General features: G+C 31.4%; 1 protein-coding gene across 12 annotated transcripts in view; it reads right to left on the bottom strand.

Moving 5' to 3' along the window:
* Nucleotides 1-27,978, bottom strand: part of LOC129000828 (G protein-activated inward rectifier potassium channel 3-like) — a 92,083-nt gene that overhangs the window by 35,659 nt on the left and 28,446 nt on the right. The window contains exons 1-2 of one of the 12 annotated variants that reach the window (XM_054427858.1): nt 6,230-6,431; nt 4,216-4,428 (exon numbers count right to left, since the gene is read on the bottom strand). The exons of 2 other annotated variants lie outside the window; for them this stretch is intronic. In XM_054427858.1, the coding sequence (XP_054283833.1) occupies nt 4,216-4,316 (101 nt within the window). In that variant the 5' untranslated portion in view covers nt 4,317-4,428; nt 6,230-6,431. Of the gene's footprint in view, nt 1-2,698; nt 2,998-4,215; nt 4,463-6,229; nt 6,432-27,978 lie in introns of those variants that run through there. 9 more of the 12 variants (XM_054427861.1, XM_054427864.1, XM_054427867.1 and 6 more) reach the window with 9 other exon arrangements.

Below are 27,978 nucleotides of genomic sequence, written 5' to 3'. Positions count from 1 at the left end.
TCTAACATGTATAATATATATGCATTAAGTTCAACTTCAATGATAGAAACGGTTACCTACCATGGCACAATTTGGTCACGATCCCATCCAGCCTTACATTGCAGTTTGTCAGAAGTATATAGTTTTAATATTGCAAAAAAACTTAACATTTTATAAGGCATGGTAAAATGCCACACGCATTTGCATTTACTAGGGTACATCATCTGTCTTGGTCACAGACAATATAATGGCATGGTCCTACAATCCCGAATCCTACAGCATAGAATACAAAAAAACTTACAAGAATCCTAATTCTGTTCGTGCTATATGATTAGCTAACAATCTTTCGGTGCTGTGGGATTTTAAACTCAAGATTTGTTTCTTTGATATTTTGAAAATCAGTGCCAAAGCATTATTTCCGTATCCAAACACCGAATCATACTGTAACGAAATACCATTGGTATAATGTAATTCGTTACTGTACAACCATTCCTAAAAATAAATAAATAAATCTTACCCATACTTAATTTTACAAACATTCCACAAGCCAAAATAAATTGTCACATGGCAAAGTTCAAATAGAAAAAAGCAAGAAGTTGTCAAATGGTGTGAATGACAAACACAATCTGTTAGGGTAAACGACATCGGACATAGGTTAAAAGAGGTGAGATATGACGGAAGGGTAATTTAGCGTTTTGCCAACATGCCATGAATCTTGGGGAGTCGGATGTCAAATAAACACTTATCGATGATTGTTTTGGCAGATCCATCACATTCTAACAAGCCATTGCGATCAGTTTCAAACTTCAGCTTCCTTAAAACTCTAATTTTAAGCTGTTGTAAATGACTCACTTAGATATTTTCAAAATGTTTTTGTAGTTTTTGTTTGATAACCAAAACATTATTATATGTTTTGGTTGATGTTTGAAGTATAAAGTGACTCGTTGGAACGAGCTCCAAGGTGAAATGACAACCGAATTGGGTCAGGAAATAAACTTGTGTCTAACAGACAATGGTGTGATGAATAAATTTTTCACCCCACTTTACCATTCGTTAACCAAAATAACTTACAGTACATTTATAAAATATCCTCCCAAATATTTTCTCACAAAAGTTACGCTTTTCTCACCTTTAGTTTTTTTAACATGTTTAAGTTAAGGTAACTTTTTCTAAAATTTAACCTTTGTTAATCAACTCCAAACATTTTTTATATCTAGTTTTGCTAATACCGTATGGTAAAAATATGTCGTATTCCTGGAATTATTTTATTTCAATTTGTATAGATGTTAATCCTTGTACCCGTATAGCCTGTATAAAAATACATTCATGTTTAGTGACAACAATAATTGGGCAAATTATATAGTATCAGGAAAAAAACACTAGTTTTAATAATATCTCTAAAGCAATTACAATTTCTTCAAAAAGTGATCTTGATAATAAAAAAATAATGACCAATTACCAGGACACTTTTAGTAACCATACGATGTGTACAAAAACAACAAATGAAATAAAATAAAACGACATCAACAATTTATTTTTAAATAATTTAAATCAATATAACAAAATTCCTGCCATTAATCTATTAATCTAACGATATTTAGATAAACCTATCATAGTAATTAAGTTTCCTCAAAATACAATTGTAAATAAACTCTCGACATGTCCAGATATAATGCAATAATGTAAGAGTTTAAGAATAAACCATACAACTAAATTTACAACAACGTTGGTTTTGCCAAAGTGTGGAAAACCATTTCAACAATTAACGTCTAGATTTGGATGTTACACTTGACAATAGGCTATTAATATTTGAGTCCAGAACAACAATTTGTAACTCCATCCCAGCTGTTATGACAGTTACAAATACAAACACGTCACTAGCAAGAGGTGAGAATTTATAGATGGAAGGGACAATTGAGTCGCAAATAGCACAGACTTGGACGAGAGAATAGTGGGTAGGGGGCCGAGCTTGACTATGTGAATGGTCCCCACACCAACTAACGTTTTGCGTTACATATTCTTGGTTAAATTTTGCTACAGATTTGTGTTGCAGAATCGAGCTTTGTAAAATGAAAAGATGGGAATATATCACATCTATAGATCTGTCTTGTATAAAAGGTTCACAATTTGTTTGCGTTGCTAAAATGGTGATTTTTTTAAAGTTGGGGAATTGAAATAAATTTAGGGGCCAAACTTTGGTAGGTGAATAGTCCGAACACCAACAAATGTGTTCGTTTAGATATACTTGTAAACCATGATCAAAGTTTGCTACAGTTTTGTATGGTGGGCCGAGCTTTACAAAATTAAAAGTTAGGAATATTTTATTAGACGTTTCTCGTATAGATGTTTACCTGGAGGTTTCAATAAGATTAGAACATTTCTCAAAAATAATCAATGATCATTTAAATATCCAAATATCTTCAATTTATCAATTAGGCCTATATTCTTTTAAGATTGGGTAGACTCTAAAATCAAATAATTTATTGAGCCAGAATTAACAATTTATACAAGTTGTATTGGCTAAGTCAAAACTAAATATAAGTTGGATACACATACTTAAGAACTATTTACGGATATACAATCTTATACAATGTTTTAATAAAATGTTGGAATGTTTTGAAAACTGCCATTGTGAGAGTTGAAATAATTTCCTATATTTTATTGACATATAAGTCAAGGTCTAGTGTAATTTAACAGATCTGTGCGAGGAATTACTTACCACGGTGAAGACTTTTTCTTGAGAAGCGCTTCATCTTCAGAGTCTTCTTCCTCTTTGCATTTCCCATGAAAAACGCGCATTTCATTGGTCTCGGGACACATTTCACCCGGGGAGTAATTGATTTAGCGCATTCTATGTAAATTGTCAATAAACATATTTCTGAACCATTTTTGTTTTGGTGAAAAAAGTCTGATTTATAATTTACTTGGCCAACATCCAAAGTCCAAAACGTAGGCCTAACTGTAGTTATGTGGCTTAGTGTTTCCGTGGGAAATGTCGTCTTAGGCTATTTTCCTACTCTGTAAAAAATATGTTCATATACTTTAAAATTCTATTTCTAGAAAACAATATGATTTTTTATACGTAGAGAAAATGATTCTATTAACGGAAATTTCGAAATAATACTGCAAAGACATTTGTTGGAAATTTGACGCCCCTTATCTGGGCTATAGAACCGTCAGTCCATTTACAAAGTTGGGCCTGATTTCTACCTGTTATAAACATTCTGTAATATGATATATGTTATGTGTGCTTGTAATGGGGGGTTTAGGATGCCTAATTAAAAATATATTACGTCATGATTGGAGAGAGTAAACCATAACAGATATCGTTTTCTTCCTATAAAAACCTATCTTACCTAGTTGTTGGGTGGATGGGCTTTCCACCCCTTGGATCACTGTTTTATCACATTACTAAGATCTATTGCTAATTCTTGGGATTAGAACCCATTTACCCGACCAGAATATAACCAGAATACTGTATAACCAGAATATACCTGTGTTAAATGAGTGTTGGACATAAGTTTAACATCTTCTTTGGGAAAAAAGCTTTCAACAAAGCGTACCGCGGAATTTTAGTTTGGAACTTACGATGTAGGATATCTACAAAAAAGTCAAAACGTCACGTAAAATTTTGACCAAAAGGCTTAGACAAATTTTAAAATTAAAATCCTAAACAAAAGGAGAACCCCTCCGAAGATAATTGAATGTATATTTTTACATTAAGTCAAATTTTATATTTGAAAAACTGACGCGTTCATTCAATATACTTAACAATCACGTCAATAAATCCAAATTACATACTACAAAATTGTTGTTTAAAGACACATGACACCATTATTTTCAATATAACGTCTGCCAAACAGATAAAAACATATAGCTTGTTAGATGTAACGAATAATATTTAATTAACACATAGGTTAACACTCTTCATGCAAAAATCAAACGTTTAATATGGGTAAATTTGGTTTGATATTGACATAATTTAAAATTAGACTGGTCATAGAACTCTACGATGCGGAACTCCATTTTTCACTCACGTTAAAAATTGTAAATATATTTAAATAATCAAATAATTTAAAACAAAAACAAAATCGATCCTATATTTTAACAAAATTGACCATGCATTCTACTAATATTTAACCACATTAATTTCGTTAATTTCTTCGCTAAGTTATTTGAATTTCCAAACAATTATAAACTGCATACAAATTTTTACCATGCTGAACTCATACGTACAGATTGTAAACTTGGGTCAATAATGACATAAAGTCAGGCATCCGGATCATCTTTGCTGGGACATGGGACGCACTGATTCCTTCTTCATCCCGCAATTCCATAACATACTCTCATCCCATCTACATGTCTCGAGTCCCAAAAACTATGCAAGCTAAGTATAAGGCATTTGGTGAGTCTCAAAACTGTTTTATGTAATATTTCCCGAAGAATCGCCTTTAGGGTGAATCAAATTTGCAAGACGAAAATACTATAAAATATTTATTTTTAATGCATTGAAGTTAGTAAAGATATAAATTTCCTGGGTAATTTTCCGCATGAATACAAACCATTCGTAAGTATTAGTCAAACCAAAAAGAAGTCTTCAAAAATCTAATTTAAATAAAAAGTAACATTATGTTGAATTGTTATAATCGGATTAAATGTAACTACTGATGTGGTGTTTTACAGTTTTTTTTTGCGTTACAAAGTTTAAAAATTTACAAAAGTTAATTTTAAGTGGTTATGTTTCAATTCAGAAAACAAGCTGACATGTTTTAATTAAATCCGTACATATGCCCATGTCGTGTTAGGACTTGTAATTGAGTTTTAATCTATCACATAATTCCTTAGGGATGACCTGTTTACCAAGTTATCTGGTATCAATGTGAAGTCATAGTCTTATCGTTTGTTTTCGTGTTTTTTTTAAATATGTCCATTTAAGTGAAAATCAAATCAGGCAAGTGGAAATTCCCTTAGTCTGCAGGTTTGCTGTGGCGGGGGTATATCTTATGTTATTCGACTTTGCGTCACCATTAATTTTACTATTCAATTTGTTTTTTCTAGCGTTTAATCGGCGATATTCGGAATATTCTAAAGTAACCTTCTCTATAAATAAGATTGGCAGCCCTGTGTATCCAATTTGGCACTACTGACGAGTAAAGGCTTTGTTGGTTGAAATTTAGAATCTATTGAGGTTTGTCATCTAACTTACTAGTCACGATATGGATTTTGAAATTGGTCGGTTGCCTATACTATCATATAACTGCGAAGACCTCTGTTCTGACCAAATTACTTATACCACAGCAGTGCTTGTGCTTCATTGACTGTAGTTATACGCACAGATAAGCAAAAGACCATAAAGACAGCTGTTGAAGTTTTATTTGTAAATACCTAGTTTAAATTCATTAGTCGGTTAGCTAATATCTCTGGCTAAAACAATCAAATTTCGATTCAAGCTGTCAAGAGTCAAGAGTGTTCAAGAGCTTGTACGCCGGAACGAGTTCATGAACCAGTCCGATCAGACCTAAAGGGAATTAAGGGGGGAATTTGTACCCCAAAACTCCGTTCTTTGACTTTACTTAAAAAATTATTGATTCCATTAGGCGTTAATCAACTGATGATTCAGTATATTGAATATATTCATATTCTACGCCTTTTAATTATTGACACGAAACAGACTCAGTATCTTGTCCTCCGTATCCTTAAAAGATTACCTGAGATTGTTTGTTTATGAATATCGTTATTGGATTTAAAAAGTTCACTTTACAATTACTGGAAAATTGTATACAATGCCGTAACCTAATCTGCCTAGTAAACATTTGTTTGAATTTTAGAAAACAGTTACAGCGTTCAAGCTTAATTGAGTTGAACTTTTTTGTAAGTTTAAGTATAATAAATTAAACATGAGACAAAAATGTATATTAAGATTAGAAATTATGTATTTCGTTTCTTCCTAGGTGGAATTTTGTCGGGCATATGAGTTTGTTGTGAGTTTTCGTAATATTTTTAATTTATCTGCACCAAAATTAGGTCGAATACTGTAAAATGTATTTTGGTAGCCTGTCTTTCTTTTAAGCAAAAACTATTGGACCACATTAGGTAAAATTATTCTAAAAGCCTATTGGCCGAGGAGCGTAATGTAAGTATTTACTTATTGAATTGAGTTATTTTTAACAATATGCATGTGCTTGTGAAGAAAATATAATTATTTTTATTTTTAAAAATTGTATTATAGGTCAATAATGCAAATGCATACAAACTTAATGTGGCTTTCTAAGTGTAAAACACTATCTAAAATTCACTATTCACATTTCAAACTAACGCCGAAAATCCTATCAAAGTTATTCACTTTCCACAGAACAAATACACCGTTTCACCGGCACAGAAGGAAATAATTCACAAAAATTAAGCGCGCTTAAACAAATTACGCGCAAAAGACAACATGGTCGTACTAGGTGTAAAGTTAGCACTGAACTGTTTGTCAGCTGATATTTTGCCAATGGGACATCTGTTTTTAGACATCAGCTGATTAGAATAACGCTTCCATTGTTGTCTGCAGCTTGTAAACATAACCTCAAAATCATTACAAGAAAATAAGTGCTCCTGACGCCAATATGGTAATAAAGCGACAAAGATGTCAGCTGTTTGTTGTACTTTGAGAGGCCATGAATGGTCCTTGGTGTCACTGGGTTATTGATAACAATTTTATTGATTGGATTTTGCAGGTTTTATGGCTAATAACTAGTTAAAGCAAGTTTTCCATGGTTATACAGTATAGTTATGGAACTGTTGACCCATGTTTTTAAAAATAACTTAACTTCTAGTTACTTTAGTTTTTATACTTTCGACTACAGGATAATACTTTAGTTTTTATCCTGCAGAAATGTGCCCTTATTAATTTTTTTAAATATGAACCTGTTTTCTTTATTCATACTTAGAAGGCCAAATAAATATTGTGGCAAATTGATAGCAATATTATGGTCATAGCGTTAAATTTGTATCATGCCGATGTTTCTATAAAATGTATAAAATTACAAATAAATCTATGAATGTTGGTTAACCATGTTTAATGACCTTAATAAAAATATTATAGTAAAATTATCATTGTATTAGATATTCCTGGATAATTGGTTTTACCGTTGACTTTTAGACACTGCAGGTTTTACCTACGGTACTAATAACCCACAATAAGTTCAAACAAGTGATACCACAGAGTATTATTGTATAATAATAGAGACATGTATTGATATATTGATTGGCGGTATTTGAACCCTAAGATAAATGTCCCACGTTATAACCATTTCAAAAACTACAATCCTGTGAATAAAATAGTGCAAGGATTGTAAAAACCCGAGTGAATAGCACAAGAAAAAAATCCTAAAAAAATAACTCAATCTTAACTTTATATCCAGTACAATACTACACCACGTATAATATAAATTGTTTAAATAAATCTATAGTATCACAAAAACTGACAAAAACTTTCAGTATTACAAACACTTATTGTTTGCCAATCTATCTTGCAAGTTGATAGATCCCCAAAATATTGCAGCGCCCTCTAGCAAGTGTACGCAATATGCCACACAGTCCTGCATTGCGGGGGACGTTAGCGACGATCGGGCGCTAATATGGGAGCGATACTGTATTACGGCGCTGGCCGCAGCTGCTGAAATTTGGCGGGAAAATGTCTCTAGTATTGCAACATTATTTTGCTGATGTACCGGTATTTAAATGTTTGTGCATTTTAACTTGATTATTAAGTAATAAGGTTGTTTAAAGTCTGTGGGTTTTATGTTTAGTGTCTTTCAATAGTAGACCATATTCTGGTTTAGTTTAATAAATTTAAAAAAGTAAAGCTAGATTTTTGTTTATTTTTAAATTGTTAATTTGTAATTGGATGGAAATCACAACAGCCTAATTTCTAGCTTTTCAGATTAACTGTTCAGCCCCAGACTATTATTTTTAGTCTTTCCCTTATCTGATGATATATTTTGATTTAGTTAACTGCTTTTTGGCTCTATCTGATATTAGTTGGTATTAATAAAAAAATATTATCAAATATATAAGTTGGTTTGCAAGTCTTAAAAATATTCTATCCACGTCAGTTGGTTAATTCTTATTTTTTGCATATGTATGATATGATTATTGTAAAAAAAACTAATTTTACTTGTTTGTGTACATCAGTTACAGTTATCAAGATAATTTATCTAGCAGTTATATAACCTTCAACTCTAAAGAAGGTTCAATCCTAAGAGTTATCGATTCTGGAACCAAATTAGATTTATCGTTGCAGCATACTATTTATGCTAGTTTATAATTAGAGGAAAAACTATCTTGAAGGCTTGCAAAATAATTAAATCTACAAATCAGTAGATAAAGAAATAGACGAATTTAGATTCCAATTGTATCAAGTTGTTTGTAAAGATACAGTCGAGTCACTTCAAGGTATCCGTACGAGACACAAACTAACAAATTGAAATATGTATTGTTGTGAAGATAATATGTTGCGCTAGATTAACTAACACGCTTGCAAACTCATTATATTTCACAGTTTAAAATACTTCTGTCACCTACGTGTGAAGAGGAGAAGACGTCCAATGATATAATTAGATACAAGGATCTTCATTGTTTGATAAAATAATAGTGTTATGCGAGGTTATGATTAATTGTGGTTGCTTTATAAAGTGTTTTAGCTCTTAAAAGCTGTAAATACTTTTCTCCGTGGTGTGGCTCAGGTGTGAGGAGATTTACCACACAATTATAAGGTGGTTGTCAAGGTGAAAATGTAAATTTGATGAAATAGAATAATGAAAGAAAGTTAACTTCAGAGAATAAAAGAGTGAGAGTAGGATAATGCATAGAGGGGGACGTAAAAACTTGAAGGCCAAAAAGTATGAAAAGAGGCCATCCTGAAGGCACAAAATAAAAAAGGCGAACTTAAAAAGAAAATAATGGTAAAGAGCAAATAAATATTATTTTTATCCTAGGGGGAAATCGTTAGAGCTGTTTCTTATATCTTTGTGCACACGGACCTAAATCAAATTAGTGTACAATATTATTATTATTGTCATACTATAGATATATTGCTATATGTGTAAAATATCAATTCACAAAAACGTTAGACACCTTCAGTATCTATTGAAATATGCAACTGTAATAGGAGGGGTAAAATATTGTGAAGAGGAAGTGTTTGACAATTTTATGCGGGGAGGCTGGAAATGTTGTTAAACAATTAGTACAGGTAATATAGGGTTTTTAAACAACAAAATTTGTACATTCATGAAATTTCACCTGTGAGTTACTAATAATACGAGAAATGAAGATCCGATGAGTCCCCAAAATTTTGGGCGTCCTAAGGCCCTTTTGGGGCCCTTTTTGATCCGAAGGGCCCTTGTTCCTGAATAATTTTCTTTTTACGTTTAAGGTCGAGTGAGGTGTGGTTTTCGATGGTTTTAGTTATTTTAAATCGATAAGGACTAGTTTTAAGTGTATTAAACCACCCCATATAGGGTGTTTCGAAATATTATTACTTTTTATGATATTTAAACATTTATTCATAAAGTAATAAAATTAGTTACCTCCATGCTCTATATAAAGGGGGATTATTGAAAATAATTGTAATTCTTTACCACGTAAGGGGAAAGGATCACAATGAGTAAGAGAAAATATTAAATACCCTCGTCGCAGCAAACCTGCAGACCTAGCAAATTTCCGTTTTACCTACTAGATTTTCAATTAAATCTAAAATAGCATTGTGTTTAACGATTACCTAGGTTTGCTGCTACAAGGAGGCTAATAAAGTGTGTTTATAGTAAAATATGAATAGCCTAGTATAAAACAAAAAAATTGACAAGTTTGATCAAGATCTATTAACAAACAAACAAAATCATTTTACACTATTCTACATAAGAACACATGGGAATTTTAAATTTACAAATTTAGTATTTTTATCCGTAACTAATAACCATACAAAAACACGTTAATATACTAAATTATTTGTTTTTAAGCTATTTAAAATGTTCTAGAGAAAAATTGGGAAACTTTGTGTTTTGAGGGTGAAGTAAATCAGAAAACCCAATTTTTACCCCATAAACCTCGTTCCCATTGTTCAGAACAAAAATGCTTGTACCAACAATGCTGCTCTGATGTCTTAGTGCTGTCCTGGTCGTCATAACCACGAAAGACAACCGTACTTGTATTGATTGAAAATAATTTTGAGGAAATTAAGGTACAAGTTGCAAACGTCAGTATGTATGAAAGGTGTTTTTGCACCACATTGTTCGTGCTTTAAGATTGGTGTTGCCTGTTCTGCAATATACAAGGTTTGTAAAGGGGAATCCTGCTTGAACACCAACATGGACAAAATCAGTAAAGATGGACAAGTTGCTAAGAATAATAAAATTGTTAATGAGTTGTCTGAGAATAATTATTGTGATGATGGAATTGTAAAGAGAGATACTACGGAAATTGTAGAAAAATAGCTTTAGTTTAAGTACTTAATTTTAATATGTAATGTAAGGTTTTATACAAAAACAATTGTTTTGATTTTTAATAAATGTAAAAAAAACTTAAATAACTACCTCAGAAAAATACATATCAATTTGAAATTGGTCTTAATAGATTTGAATGGAAAACACATTGAAAGATTATTCACACCACCTTAAAAGTTGAAATTTTTGCGTAGTAACCTATGTTATTATGTTATAGTGTAAAACTTAATCCATCCCCTTTTAGCAAACTTCCCATATAGGAAATAAGCTATTACCGAAGGTCTTATGGTAAAACATAGACTCGAAACCGATTTACGTTTTCATTATGATGCCCCCAGAAGCCTAAAGCACCCTTAGAGGACTGTTGTTTAGAGGGTTGCTAGATAACTCAAAATATTATAAATGTGTTTATATACATATATATAATATAACATATCCATGTTACATGCGTAAACATGATAACTCGAGTAATTTGGGTTCATATTTAACGAAACCTGCATAATCGGTCCTTGGAACAGGGTTTTATGTGGTATAAATTTGTAATCTTTGTGACCCTCAAAACACAAAGTTTCCCAATTTTTCTCTAGAGCATTTAAAGAGCTTAAAGAAAACAAATAATTTAGTATATTAACGTGTTTTGTAAGTGTATTAGTTACGAATAAAATTCAAAAATTTTAAATTTAAAATTCCATGATATTCTTAAGGAGAATAGTGTAAAATGATTTTGTTTATTTGTTTATATATATATATCTTAATAAAACTTTTCAAATTTATTTGTTTTATACTAGGCTATTAATATTTTACTATAAACACACTTTATTAGCCTCCTTGTAGCAGCAAACCTAAGTATTCATTAAACTCAATGCTATTAGTTATTTAGTTAATTGAAAATCGGGCAAAGAAAATTCACTTAGTCTGCAGGTTTGCTGTGACGGGGGTATTTAATATTTTCTCTTACTCCTTGTGATCCTTTCCCCTTACGTAGTTACAATTATATTCAATAATCCCCTTTTATATAGAGCATGGAGGTAACTAATTTGATTACTTTATGAATAAATGTTTAAATATCGAAAAAATTAATAATATTTCGAAACACCCTGTATGGAGTGGTTTAATACGCTTAAAACTAGTCCTTATCGATTTAAAATAACTAAAACCATCGAAAACCACACCTCACTCGACCTTAAACGTAAAAACAAAATTATTCAGGAACAAGGGCCCTTCGGATCAAAAAGGGCCCCAAAAAGGGCCTTAGGACGCACAAAATTTTGGGGACTCGTCGGATCTTCATTTCTCATATTATTAGTAACTCACGGGTGAAATTTCATGAATGTACAAATTTTGTTGTTTATATGGAGTGTTTTTGTATTATTTTACCTGTACTAAATAACTTGTGCTGACCTACAGAAGGCTGTTGCAGTAGGACAGTGTACTTGATCAGGGGGTCTGTTGTGTGTGTAGGGATAGTTTAGTGTACTAGAGGACGGGGTCCTGCTGGGGGAGCTGGAGCCCAAGGCTGGGTCCAGGTAAACCAATCTTGGGGGTTTTTATAATTGGGGTTTAGAGTCTTTTATCCAAATTGAGGTTTCTGTTTTATACTATATTATCATCACTGTTCCAGTCTACTGCCTTTTCGAGTGTTACTTATCTTTGGGGTCTTTGTATTGTTTGGGTAATAATAAAGTTGGGTTTTGTAAGCGAGTGCTGAGTTTTATTTCCTGAGCTACGTCACCCAATGTAACCGTGGGTAAACGGGGTTACCTACCGACACAGCGTGGAGGTGCCGGGTATCTGGTCGTTAACTCAGATTCTTCATCAATGATTTCACTTAATTATATTTTCATCACACAAAATTATCCCACGAGAGGTTAATTTTTAATTTTTATTTGAGGATGGATTATTTCATGGTTAAATTTTAAGTGGAAAGTCCCAATGCTACCACCAACACTTTCTTTTAATGACGGAAAGATTTATTTTTATTTCCATTTTTTGTTTGTTTTACAAACGTCTTGTTCTGCCCACACAGTATATTTGTTGAAAGTATAGATGATAAGCTTATAGATTCAGTTATACTTATAGATTGTTCATACTTTGCTTACATTGTATATACACATACTTGTTTCTAAAAGTATCATCCGTATATTTACATGTGTGTTGGGATATTACACTAGTGTAAATATAATACACGAAAATAATACTTTTGATTTATTCGGCAACTTTCACGTTAAACTTGAATCTTCAAACTTAAATCGGAATTCAGTTTTCAAAAATAACTCTTTTTTCAGATCTTAAGAAGAAAAATCGTTATATCATACAACGGTTTAAATGTTACTTTATCACTTTTTCTACAATACTTACTGTTAATGTTCCACAACTTTTATCACGGTCTGTAAATTCATACCTGAAACAAAATAAAATTTGATATTATATTTTTAGTGGTTAGAGGTTCACCAGTTCAATCCTACGAATAGGCAGTAACGACTCAATCGAACATACAATCATATTGAAACATGTTGTAAGGAAAATGTTTTCCTCGTTTGTGCTTTACTTTAAATGTTAACTGGACCCTGTTATCCTTGATCATATACAAATAATTGCTTAATAAAGTGAATTGGCTAAAGAAACAGTTAGGGACAAATCTACCTGTATTTCTTAAATGATAATAAGTAAGTCGCTTAAATTTAATCAAACAAAGCAAACCTTTTTATTTTATTCAACACACTAAACACAACAGTTTTTTTTTAAAGACCGTGGATACAGACCAATTTCCGCGATTGGAACATTATTTTTGTCGCGCAAGGCCTGTCAAAACAAAAATCAATTTGAAGTTTTATACTGACTGATATCAACCAATGACTCGATCATCGCAGTGCCGGATTTCCGAGTGTCCGACTATCGAGAGTATACGATTAAAAAGAAACCTTAGCCAGTAATCTAGACTTCTAAAGCACTGCCTGGAAACTTGGTAATCTCCCTGACGGATTCTGTTTCCTTTGATGTTGGATAAAAGTGATTAAAGTCGATTGATTTCCGATTTTAAGCCGAGACTCTTGTCACAGACAATAATCGCTGGATCAAAATAATCTTGTACCTAATAATATTTGTAAAAATATTAAATATTATATAACAGTTAACTAAACTGTAAGTCAAAATATATAAAAAGGAAACTACAACAGTCTTATTTTTTTCCATAAGAATAGCATGGAAGTTTTAAATGTATATTTTTTGTAAATTGCTCTGTGACATCATAGACTAAAGGAGTCTACTTGTTCAATCTATGGCAACATTTAAACGTAAAACCATGCTTCAATATACAACATATTTTGCTTGTTTTGACTTTACACGTGGGCTGTAATGAAAATTAAGCATTTACATGTTTTGAGGATAAACATTGCATTGAGCTACTGCAGTCAGATATTGTCGTATTGTTTGACCTGTAGCCTGTGTTTATGTGTTTGTGTGACTGGTTACTTTTGATTTCGCTGAAGTAGGCAAATGTGATTGTTGGGGTGGAGGAGGGGGTGTTAAAGGATGTTTGTGGGAGCAAAATTTTACAAATAAGTTTCTTTTTGTCATAGTATTTTCCATGGAGAATAATCAATATTTACATAAAACACCCTTTGCCTCAAAACCTTTCAGTTTCACAGAAATTTTCCCCAAGAAATTTTAAGGACATAAATATGCCAATGTATTATCTAATGTATACCTTTGAGAAAAACGTAGCCCAGTCTGTGCATTTGCCGCGAACATAATACACAGACAGAAACCACCTCCATGTTACACTGTCTTAAATAGTTATAATGTTCTGAGGTTTAATCGTTTTAAAAGTATTCCCCTTCTACAAGCTACAAACGAAATAAATAAATAAAATATCAAACGTCGGTAAAACACCGATGGAAATACAACAATGAAACAATATTAAACAATACTATAACATCAATAGATAATCAAATAAATGTGTTTTGATAGTTTGTAATAGTTTTAACTCAAAGGCCTAAGGCCTAAGGCCAACGGAACACGGTGTGCACTGTAGATTTAACATAAGTGTTGTTGACGTGCAAGAAAATAAGATCTTCATGCATTCTGTTGAGAATAGCCGAAGTTATAAATAAAGAGTCAGGTGTAGTGTATGATGGCCAGAAAAAGGTCATTTGTCAAATCTTTCTCCCTCCCTCCTTCAGCAAACCTCTCTCTTTTGCGCTTCAAGAAACAGGTGTTTTAAACGAACCGCAAACCATAACGCTAATAGTTGACATTAATTAGTACGATATTAGTTAACAATTTTGTAAGTTCACAACTATAGTAAATTTATAAAAAGAAGAAAGGGAATTGGTTGACATCGAAATTGGTTTACGATTTTTACAAACAGTACCTATAGAGATTTTTAATAAAATATAATGCGAATAGTCTACATATAATTACGCAATGTCGTACAATGTTAGTTACAGATAGGCAGGCCCCATCCATATTACAGAACAAATTATGCTATCAGATTTAATAATTTTAACTTTTTTATCTAGTTTTTAAAAACACAATGACACCGTTTTAATTTTTATTCGCAAGTTAACTAGCGGTTTTAACAGTAGCAACTTGCTATCAGAAAACACACAACGCCAACACTGTAGCAGTATTTATTAGTACAATATTAGTTCACAATTTGAACGTTCAAATCTAGTATTTTTACAGAAAAATAATAGCCTACTAATAGTTGTCATTTTAATTTAAAAGTAAGTTGGTGTGTATATTATAGAAAACATCGTCACCCATACATTATTGGTACAGAATTAACAATTAATTTTAATAACAATTAATTCAATGAGCTATTAAATAATAGTTGATCTTCAAGGTAGTAACCCTTAACCCTTTCTCCCTTAGGCTTAAATTTAGAAGAAAAATATTCTATAAATAATATAGACGAGTTTTAAGTTAGATTTTTCTAAAGTTGTCATTAAAAAATGTTCTTAATTGTTTTTTAACTTAAACAACTAAACAAATAAATATTACAACTTGTACTGTATTTCCATAAATATTACAACAGTATTGAAAAAAGTCACAAATATAACCTGTCTGTGCTAAGTTTTGAAATCTCTGAAAACGCTTAATAGAGACATATCTGCACAGTTAGAAATTTATCGTACTCTTTATATTTACAGACTTACAGGGTCATAATTTCTGCAGCTGAAAATATTGTACAGCCGCATTGCTTTAGTGGTAAATGATTTGTCTGTTTTGTACATATATTTTGTACATATATGATTAGTTTGTACATTGTGCAATTATTATATGAATTTAGACGATTATTTCTGTTATAATAAATATTGTGCATCTTATTGTCTATTTTAACATCATAGGTATTTTATATTTTTTGTAAATATTTTTCATAAAGCCAAAACCAGATTACTTTAATGATACATCATTGGCCTTACTAGATATGACATCATCAATCGGTTGCCCAATAACAAAAATAATCTAAAAAACAAATCTGTTTAGTTTAGGATCGAACCACCAACCTAAAGACTTGATGGCACTATTAAACACTCCACTACCAAGACAAAAATGTCGGCCATAGTCACTAACAAGACTATGGCGCAATATCGCGCCACTCATCATTCACTCATCATTAAACTCATCATTCACTAATATTTGGGTTAAAATACGCACATAGTGGCGTCCCCATCTTAAATAATTGATAGATAATTGAACTAAAAAGGATTTTTGTGGAAACTTTTCATGAAGGATTTCCAATATAAAAGTCCCCCTAGCAAAACTTTTCACAGTAACGCTTAAAAAGAACATGAACCTATAACGACGTGTAAACCAAAAATACGAATCTAACTGTTGTAAAGTTTAAAAAAATACTGTAAAAAGCTACAGTTTTATAAAATGGATGTATTTTTTTAAGTTTAAGCAGTAATATTGAAACTATATTTTTCCCAAAGGCGATATTAATTAACTTATGTTTGATGAAACCGTAAATCAACAAAGGAAAGTTCCAAAATAAATATATCTAACTGACGTGAACAGTTTGTAGAAAAATGATGATACGACTGAGTCCAGTCTATCATATAAAAATATCATAACACATTTTGGGAGGTTAAACTGAATGCCAACATTAACCGCCAAATACCAAAGCTAAAGAGCACTTCAGGTAGAAAATGTCGATGTTATTTCCATCCTCTGTTTCATCAGAGAGTATGTTGTTGACATCAATACATTCATAAAATGCATGAGTATTAATTAGACCCTACTGTATAGAGTAAAATGACACTTAACAATTTTCTAATTATCTTTTTTGTAACCGCAATTTGTAAAACTTCACAATCTTGAGTTTGTGATAAACAAGACGGAAAATGCATAATTTCGTATAATTTCAATGTGGCTAACAATAGTCCATAGAACATCCAAGTTCATTATATTGATTGGATCTCTAAATATATAATAATTCTATATAAATTCTAGCTCAATTAACCAAGTAGGCCCTACTGTAGTTGTTCGAAATTGACTAAAGGTAAAAAAACGGTCAACATGAACTGCCCCATTAATTAATTTATAGTAATAAAAAACAAAAAGGGATCTTTAGTTTAGTTAAGTATTTTTACTTCAAAAAATTATATGTTGTTTTTTAAGATGCACAGATATTTTTAATTTTTTACCTTAATATATATTATTTTCTAATGGATTTATATACATTTTAAAGAATAGTTTTTTTTTGCCTCTGGGGACACCCAAATTAAAAAGTAAATCGGTCTTGGGTCTAGGTCTTACTGTGCCACCTACGGTAATAATTTCTTCCCTACAGGGTAGTTCACTAAACCAATACCCAAAATAATTAATGTGTAATACACAGGAGTTTTTTCCATAGAGATAAAGAACAATGTAAAATGTAAAGAACAATAATGAAACTCTATGTCCGAAGATTCTTTTCTCTAAGAGAACTTGTAAAACTTGTTACAGCGCCAGTTTCTGGCTTTGATTCAAACGTTCCGGTCAAACTTAAAAGATCTTAAAGTCGTCATCTTGGAATCAATTTGGTAACTTTATTATTATATTATCATTTGAGATAGGGACGCCACCTATGTGCATATTTTAACCCGAATACTAGTGAAGGGTGAATGTAGATTTAAGTGTAATGCATTGTTGACTATGATCAGCTGTTTCATTAGTCGGGATCATTAATTTAAGCCCAATGATCAAGCACAGCTGGGTCCAGTTTCGAACAATCAAAAAGCTCTACACTTTCCCCCCTAGCAATCATAAGTTCACCGGTTCAATCTACCCAGTTATTATGAGGTGAAGATATTAAAAAGTTTAAACAGTTACTACTTTACAACTACATGTTTGTTAAAACTCAAGTTGATGTCAAAGTTGAAACCAGTATTAAAAACCTGTAGCCAAACGTACATAGATAATCTAAAAGGTAACATTTTTACCGACAAACAAAAATATCTTGATGTGATTGCAATATATAAACATTATAGATATAGCTGGAGAAATATTGCAAACTAAACAACGATAGTCTTGATACTTTTTGGTTTTATAATTCCAAAGATATAAATAGACGATTCCAGTAATCCTAACTGTAAGAGGACAATGTTATTTAAGCTGTACCAACACCAACTGTACAACCTTAATATTCTTGTCACGTTTTGCCCTCTAGTCTCTTTATCCAGTTTTCTCTGTCCTCTTGATCTTATTTTTATACTTTGGGGTTAATTTTAAACCATAGTTTGTTTAGCTTGGACTTAAAAATCAGCATTATCTCTTCTATTTTACGTTCTGCTTTTGGAAACTTCTTATATGCTTTGTACAGTGAAACTTTACTTCCATAGGTCCAATATGTTTTTAAGTGTTGTAACATTTACCATCCAAAATTAGAATTTCATAATGATATTGCGAGGTTGGAGGAATAAGTAATTTAACCTGATATAACAATATGTTGGGAAAAATTAGTGCAAACCTCCTTTTAAGGTACATTGGTATAACTTCTAATTATTTGCTTTAACAGATCTTATTTTTTGAATATCACTTTTATTGGTGAAAAGAAACAAAAATAGATGAACCAATATAATCTCTATTGAAACCTTCCAAATATATTTGTCCGCAAACAACCCATAAAACAGAACATTTCAACAAATAAAATTATCAAAAAATCCAATTTTAGGACCACGGTCAATAGGAATAGAAGTGCTAATTGTTAACATTATTGAAAATAAATCAAGACAATTTTCATGTGATAACAGTTATGTTATTTTGGTGTTGTAGAAAACTGAAATAAAATATTTCTGCAATAAATTCCTTCAAGTTAATTTTCTTTGTCCAAGGACGCTAGGTACGAGCCTGGGATTTTTTTCACAATACTTCAGGCTAGATCTAGGGGTCGCGGCATTATCACTTACATAACATCCATTGGTGATTTGGCGGGATTTGAACCCGGGACCTCTTGGACCAAAGTCCCGTGCTCTAACCACTAGACCAGCTGGCTCCCCCAAGTTCAAGTTAAACTAAAGGGAATAAGTGTATCATTGTTATGATAAACGTAAAGTTTTATTTGTTGAAACTGTGTGAGTCTACTTTTTCAAATGGATATCTACACATTTTACCACAGGTTATACATTTCGTGTTACTGAAATCAGCATTGTTGTTGAGTTGGTATCACTGGAAACACTCGCTATTGTTTTACATGTATTATAATTTAAATAATCTGGTCATTGTTGTGCAATTTAAACCACTGAAATTGCCTGATTGTTGAACACATGGTATATCTGAACTCTATTTATTTGTGTGCAATTTATTTGTAGCACCAAAAGATACATAATCTGGTCATTACTGAATAACTGTTATGTCACCGACTTCATTTTTCAACTGAAAGTTTGGTAATTTTTTAAGTTATTGCTATATAAGGCAGTTGATTGAGCTGTTTTAAAACCCTCACATCAAATTTCTTGCGTTCTAAACATACTCGTCCACCGACCGATCACACCTAGGGTACACTGCTCGTGTTGTGATATTTCACATTAAATCTGCTACATTAGATCCTAGTCAACTGCAGATTCGGGCTGTTCGCTTGAAATGACGAGAAATCCATAACGGAACAGTTGCCAAGCTATTACGCGTCTTGTATTTAATTTCGTATGTAAGTTCGTTCAAGAACAACCAACATAATGTCTGCCCTGCTTGTTACTAGTGAAGCTGTTGTTTGATAAGTTATGAATGCTATTTTCCTTTAGACGTTATTGAATTTTGTAATAAAATCATTGGAAATTCAACTGAATACTTTGAGTGATATGTAAAATAATCTTAAAAAAGTTTAAAGGCAAAACTAAAGTCAACCTATCTCAACCTTACTGTTTGTGATGTTGATTATCAAAAGAAATAATGCAAATTTACTACATCCATATATAAATATCGAAGTACCAATAAACATTTGAGAAAACTAAAAGTCACACCCCATAAACCATATAGTTAAAATGTTCGTCATGACGAGAAATCTTGAAAAAAAAACTATTCATTATTTTCATAAATTGACCTTTAAGGTCGTAATTCCTTTCTAAAGGGAACTTTCCATGTACCTAATGTTAAAAATACCTCAGTTGCACTTATTTGTTTGTTACTGTATTCTATTTTTTTATTTTTTATCTCAGCTTTACCTAACCAATACTTGTGAAGTCAAACGGGGTGACGCCCGTGGGTAACAGTTATTCATTATAATTGTATATGTGTGTATACGAGTTGCCACAATTTATAACGCTCAAGTTTCAAAAACTAAACTTGACGAAACATACATTTCAAATAGAAATTCTTGTTGAAAGCCAAAGTAATAACAACACAACATCACGAAACAAGTGTCTCTATTCATGAAAATGTTGACGTAAAATTTTACAACCTCACTCTGACAAAATTATGTTTTGGCTGCGAATAACCATTGTTGTTTTATCCTACGCGTTCAGCGTCCAACGATCATAGTTAAGCTGCTTTTAGTATTCTCATTCCATTGTGAGAGCCTAAGTGGTGATAAAATAAAGTACAGGCTTATTAAGTGGCTTTTAGTTAATTCAATGGAAAAAATAGCACTGCCAAAATAGCTTTCAAAAGAAGCTTAAGGTTTTATAATAGAACGATTAGTATACTAGACAGTTTAGGTGAGGTGAAGCAAGTGTGTTTTTGGGGTAAGTGCGTTCTCTGTAACTTCATGAAAAACAACACTTATGATCTGAAATCGGCACCACATAATGTTTATATCTTCTAGTTTTAGTACATTATTAGATATGAAGTGTAAAACAATAATTTTATAGATTTTTCACCATATTACTATACAATACGTTTTTATCTAAAGGTGAGCTCGTAATGGTTTTTTGTTCATTTTCTATATAAAAATAACTATCAAGATTTTCACTATGCAAATGAGTTTCATAGTATAATTTTTGCTGCACTTAAAGTGTAAATTAATAGTGTAGATTAAAAGTGTAAATTTAATAGTTTCTGGTAGATCAAAAAATGACATTGAATATATAGGCAATAGTAGCCTTGAATCTATATATGAATATTTATCTTGCAAAAACTTATTGCTTAACTCAGAGAAAACCAATTACATAAATTTTTCAACTGCCCAAAAAAAAACTTTAAAAACCTCATTTAAAAATTTATAACAATTACTTAACTCAAGTGACTCAAACTAAATTCTTAGGACTAATAATTGATCAACATTTATCTTGGTTGTACCACATTGATAAACTAAAAAGTAAAATTTGTTCAGGTCTATTTATGCTGCACAACTTGTCTAAACTCTGCTCGTTGAATGTTTTACTGAGGGTTTACTATGCTCACATAAACTCACATATTGCATTCGGCATTGAATTATATGGTGCAACAACCATTCAAAATTTAGATGGTATATTAATTTTACAAAAGAGAGCCATACGTATCATGTTAAACTTAGGAGAAAACCAATCGGCAAAACAGTATTTTGCTAAATTAAATATCTTTACAGTGTATGGATTGTATATTTATAAAACTATAATTAATCTAAAAAGTGAAATGAATACACATACACTTCCAAAATTGGGAATGACACATAATTATAATACTCGGCATCGGAACTACCCAGCCATCCAGAGGCATAGTTTAGAGTTTTATAATAAAAAAACCCACTGCTGCAGGTACTAGGTTTTTTTATTCTCTGCCCAAAGATTTAACGGAAATTAATAATATTAAGACATTTAAAAAGAAATTGAAAATATTTATATTAAGCAAATGTTACTACTCATTTAGTGAGCATTTTGATAATATTTCATAGAATTAATTGTATTTATTGACGCCATTCTGCATTTATATTTGTAAAATGTAAATCTTGAACAAAGTGTTTCTGAATCTGAATCTGAGTGTAACATGTGTAAAAGACTGAATTTTACACTAAAAAAATTTAAATGATTTTGTTCAGGTGGAGTAAGTGCAGTAACTTGACCAAAGAAGAATGATGTGTAAATAGTGTATATATATATATATTTGTAACTTAGTGTTTTGAAGTTTAATTGTTTTTCTAAAAATTTTTGCCAATTGCCTATATGACTGACATTCATAGAAATTCAATATAAAATTCAATAGTAACCTTGTGTACATATGCTGTATTGGGAGTAACATGGTAAGTAAAGCATATTTATTAGAATATAATTTTAGATAGTTTTACGACCCATCACAAACAAGTTCGTAACTTGAAAACCAATAAAGATAAATCAGTTCTGTAAAACAATATGAAAGCTCTTAGACAGTAGAATATGCTCTTACCCCATCAACCTTATACTGTATGTGTATTACAATGGGAATTATAGGTACACCAGGCACGCACTTGCCCCACTGGGCAAAACTGCGTTCACGATACATTTTTTCTTAAAATAAAAAAAAATTACTTGTATATTAGTGATTAATTTACTTTTTGGGGAGCAAAAAGTAACCCTTATAAAGCCTTTCCCTAATAAGTCTCAACTTTATAGCTCAAAAATTGAAATTACAGGAGCACCTCATAGTTGCACTTGATGTTTTAGGTTGAGATTTACTAATAATTTACATCTACATTTAGTTGACATTAGTAGGTTAAACAGGTTATATTTGATGTGCCAAGGAATACTTCCTGGCGGACCTCTTTGAGCTTTGTGACTGCGGCTCTCTCCACATTGGCTGGTTCGCGAACAGTTTCATGGTTTCCAACCAACCTTTTTTGTGTTAACGCTGTTATTCTAAATAAAGATACACAGTTATCTATCGTTACCGGACTTAGAACAGTCCCGTTTTGATAAATATTGAAATGCTCCCTAAACAATTTTTTTTTTTCTTTTATTAACGACGTTTTAGCGAATTTCCCCTATAGGGAATAAGCTATTACCGTAGTACTCATGGTAAGACCTGGACCCGGGACCGATTTACTTTTTCGTTTTGAGGTCCCTAGAGACAAAAAACACCATCCTTTCAAATTCATATATGTGTCCGTTAGCGCGATAACTCGAGCAAAAATGATCCGATTTTGATGAAATTTGGTACAAACGTGTAAACCTACGGTTTTTCGAACGAGTTCGCGAACCAGCAAGATCGGAATATGGGAACAGGGGTTTATGGGGGGTTTTATGGGGTAAAAATTGGTTTTTCCCATTTTTTACCCTAAAAACTTAAAATTTAGCAATTTCTTACCAAACCATTTTGTAGAGCTTAAAAAATAAATAATTTAGTAGGCTATATTGAAGCGTTAATATGCGCCTAATGGCTACGGAGAATATTCCAAAAATCTGTAAATTTAAAATTCCCATGTTATTCTTATGGAGAATAAGTAAACTGTTGTAGTTTGCTTGTTTATGAACATATTTTGATCAAATTTGGAAAATGCATCAATTTCATACTAAACTATTACATTTTACAAAAAACACCTTTTACCCTCCCTGTTGCAGCAAACCTAAGTACTCGTTAAACTAATTCTATTTAAATAGGGAATAAATGTGATAATTTTAAGGAGACATTTTAGTGTAAATCCAATCAGGCAAATGGAATTTCGCTTAGTCTGCAGGTTTGCTGTGGCGGGGGTATTTATTATTCTTAAAATACGTTTCCACAGCAAAAGCACGGTGTTCAGGATTCCAAAATGCTGTTAACTAAAATAGTATCGTTCAATTTTGTTTATGAGCACAGCTGTTCACTTTTTGTTGCAACATTTATCATCTGATAGCAATTCAGTTGTATAGTTCTCATTGCCCCACCCTGTATATTGAACAGTGCTCTACAAAAAATACTAACAATTATTGCTCAAGTAAATACATATTTCAACGTTTGGGTCTAATAACCTGTAGCAACATAAAAATGTTTTGTGTAAACTAACACGAACACCAGCGCTAAATTCACCAGCGGCCCTTGTGTAAATTATTGGTAATTTTGAAGGCAGAACACGTAACCGCATAGGATTAACTCATTACTGTATCAACATTTCTGTATTCGTCTTTGTCAAATTTTTTCCAGTTTTACTACATAACTACAAACCAATTTCTAATTTGGTTAGTCAATGCTTTGTCGTACGGTGAAACGTATAATGATATCGAAAAAATTAACTGCCAGATAAATAATTATGTTACTGTTAGATAATTAATTATGTTGGTAATTGGTTCATTCGCCTATTGGGTCTGATGATGATTGGAGTGTCCAATCGAAATCGATCACCACTTACCATCTTTTTTGTATATTTACCGTCTTGTGAGTAACATTATAAGCATAAATATATTTTTTAAGTGTTATAAGACGTTTCTTTTATTTACTTTCCGTAAATTTGATAACACGTAGAATGCTGATCAATAAGTTATTTAAATAATTATGGTAATTAGTTTTTCTTGATTATATTTAGGTTTTCTTGGACTTTTATTGGGTAAGTGTTTGTATATGTAACCATATTTTTGCTTTTACGATTCTTAATATAATACGTAGCCTCATTATTATGCATTGGAGTAAAGACTAATGTATTACGTAAGAAATTGTGTGATTAAATTTAATGTCAGTTATCAATTTAACTTTAAAAATTCATATTGAGGTATATATTATAAATATCACTAGAGAAGATACACTATAACGTGTAGTATGTTGTGAAGTTTTATTAAGCATATAAAACAATAATAAGTAATCACAAAATATTACGTGAGTAGTGTTTTCCTTTTTTAGTACACAAAAAGTGCTGCATTTTAAGCATGATTTTTCGAGTATGCAATACGATTTAATTGATATTTATTACTTTCAATGCGCAATTCAAACCGAATACTGAATCAGGACTACCACAAGTCAGTATTTTAAGCCCATGTTTCTTTATTTACGCCCGTTCATTCCCATCATAAATATTTTCACTTGTGATCAAAGTGGGCAGGTATTTGTTTCTCTATTTTCCGTCCAGAGCCTTGAGAAATGTAATATTTACGTCTTTAGATCGTCCAATATTTAATTAGTTGAAGTTTAATTTTCTAGTTCAGCCATGATTTCAGCTCACGTACATTTATAATACAAAACATAAGACGAAAACATTGAAAAATCTCTAGCTTTTCTAGTTTAAACCACTGTGGGAAATTCGACCCAACCTCTAAAAACAAACGTTGTAAAAGCAAATGTTTTACTTGATACTATATCTCTTAGTACCTCCTATAAATACTATAGTATAGTTCATTGCTAAAACCTAAGTTTAAAAATCACGAATATTAAAACAAAAACTGTATTTATCAAAATCATAAAGTAATCACGTCACTGGCCCGAATGCCTATACTAATAGCTGTCTGGTTTGACATTTAAAATATAAAATCATGTTTGCTTTCAGGCCAGAGACATAATTTGTTTATTTTTATGATCCATACCGTTTCTGCTCTAATATTCGTGTAAACTACTTATACAAATTTGTTTTGATCCAAAACATTTAGTAGTAAAAGGACTAACTACAATATTCGCAATTCATCGGTGTTCGTTGGCTAGCCTATCAAACGCCCGTTATCTGCATTGGTATAATATATGGACTGATACCGCAGCAGCGAAGTCTGATAAGCCTAACTGTTCCATTGTTGTAACGGTAGAGCATGTGGTATTATGGTCAGTAAAGCTACATAATGTTGCATAACCTTCATACAATGTGTATAGGTATTGTTAGGCTCACGTTATGCTACCAGTTTATTTTATTTTTGGTTTGTGAAATGAGTGTAGCCTTTGACTATTGAATACAAATTAGATTTTTGATGTTTATGGACTAGCTGTGGCCATTATTTTCATAAGTATTGTACTGTATTGTATTGTAATAAATACTGTCCTGCAGTTAGTTGATTGAGATACTCTAGGGTGTCCTAAGTAATAGTTGTATTTTCCCATTATTTTTTTTCACGGTGGTAGTTGATGTGATGAATTTACATTAAGTGGTAATTTCATATTGATTTAGTCAAATAGTTGGCGTAAAGGTTTACTACTGCAATTAGAGTAATGGACAACAGCATTGCTCTGTTGGCTCAATTCAATGGATGGGTAGTAATTCACATGGCTACATGTCTATTTCTACTAATAGTCAAAGGTTTTGGTGAACTGCAGTTTATTTTTAATAAATTTCGAACAACGTTGATTCTTATCCAATAAAATGGACCTATAAGAGATGTGATATTTTGGTCTTAGGGATGCAGGTTTGAATCTCTCTCACTAACAACAGTTTTCGTACAAAAGTAGACTTCACATCATGAAGCAAAATTTGAAGTTTTACGTATTTCGTATTGGTTAACGCTCTACAAAAACAAATTGTAAACTAAAACGCTACATAAACCATAAAATAATTTAAATTGCCTTTAAGTTATTGGTAAGAATGACAAATATGTTAATTCTTTTTTAATCAAAGACTTGCTTATATGGTGTGATTTAACGCTTAAATTACGCTAGGGGAAGGTTGTTTATATTCCGTAACTGCTTAGGGGTTGCAGCAATATCGGTCCATCATTCCACAACGTATCGCCTTAGTTCCACCCCTTGTACTAACTAACAACTTCGAATTTATCTCAGTATTTTGTATAAAATAAAATATTATATGATTTTGAGTAATACCATCCATTCAAATTTTGTTTGTAGCCACTTTTAATACAAAAATAAGTATATTGAGCCCGGTAGAGTGTGCTGTTGTATAATACCGTTTTCTTTCTTGTTGTCTTTTACATATAACTACTCTAACTACTAGGCAACTGTCGATTAAATGTAAACACCGTAAAACGATCTAACCTAAATATAAACTATATAGCTATACACAATAATAAGGGAATGACAAACTTAAAATACAGTGTTGATGCGTTTGTTATAATATTATACAACAGCAGTTACAATATTACACTTGCTACAAGAAATAGACTACCTAAACAAATAAAGCCTAAAATATAGTATGTACACCATAATAATAGGACTGTTAATAAATCAAGCTTAAAAATGTTGTATTTATAAAGAAGGAGTTTTTCTTACTAAAAAAAAATTGATTTACTATCTCTATCCGTCCTATTTTACAATATTTACCCCAATAATTTATTTTTAGTCTCTGGCCACTATTCCTTTTGCATAATAAGGTTCTAAAATAGATAAAACCAAAAAAAGAGTATTAATAATACATCGTTTACATAAATAAACCTTGAAAATTTACAAAAAAAGAATATTAACAAAATATTGTTAACTTAAATAAAACACGAAAATTTACAAAAAAGGGATATTAACAAAATAGTGTTTGCATAAATAAACCATTAAAATATTTAATTTTCCCTACGTATACATTTATATTTTATTCTCACTCTTGTTTCTATATCTCCACCCTAAAAAAACTACTAAAATAAAACTGTTACCTAAAGTACATATCAGAACTGCTGCTACAATATTACAGTTGCTCTACAAATTACGCTACTTAAACAAAGAAACAGGAGAACAATAGTAATGACTAACAGTGTACAATATACATGGTGGTACTTTATAGCAGCATGGTAATTAAGTAGCATTGCAAACTAAGGCGTACAATTCGTTAAGTAAATTAGTGTTGTGAACAATACAACTGTATTGTTTTGTACCCTTTCTGAAACGTTTTATTACAGGCGTTTAGAGTTAGTACTTAACAAACTATGAATTTTAAATAAGTTTTTGTACAGTCTTTGGCTACAGTGCATTTAAAAGATAAAATAATTCCCATGAGCTCTGGTCAAATTTGTCATTATTTTTCCTATACACCAAAATATGTTTGAAACCATCAATGAAAACTTGCAAACTTTAACCTAGTTGAATTGCCCATAAACTTACATACGATAGACTTAAATAGAAAATTTACCTTATACAACTTAGCAATTATGTAAACATACATAGTATTTTTACAATTAAACAAAATGAAAACACAAAAAATCATGAGTGTAAAACGTTTGATCGTTTTAAATATAAGGTTTATTTGTTTGTGTTTCAAATAGTTCTTACAATTTGAAACTGTTTTAAATGTTGTACCATTTAACCTCACTTAGTAAAA

The sequence above is a fragment of the Macrosteles quadrilineatus genome, unplaced genomic scaffold, assembly GCF_028750875.1.
Source record: "Macrosteles quadrilineatus isolate MER2022 unplaced genomic scaffold, UCM_ALF_1.0 Scaffold_8__2_contigs__length_117827958, whole genome shotgun sequence".
NCBI classification, from domain to species: domain Eukaryota; kingdom Metazoa; phylum Arthropoda; class Insecta; order Hemiptera; family Cicadellidae; genus Macrosteles; species Macrosteles quadrilineatus.
The sequence above is the reverse complement of the archived record's forward strand: the minus strand, read 5'-3'. Positions and strand labels throughout refer to the sequence as shown.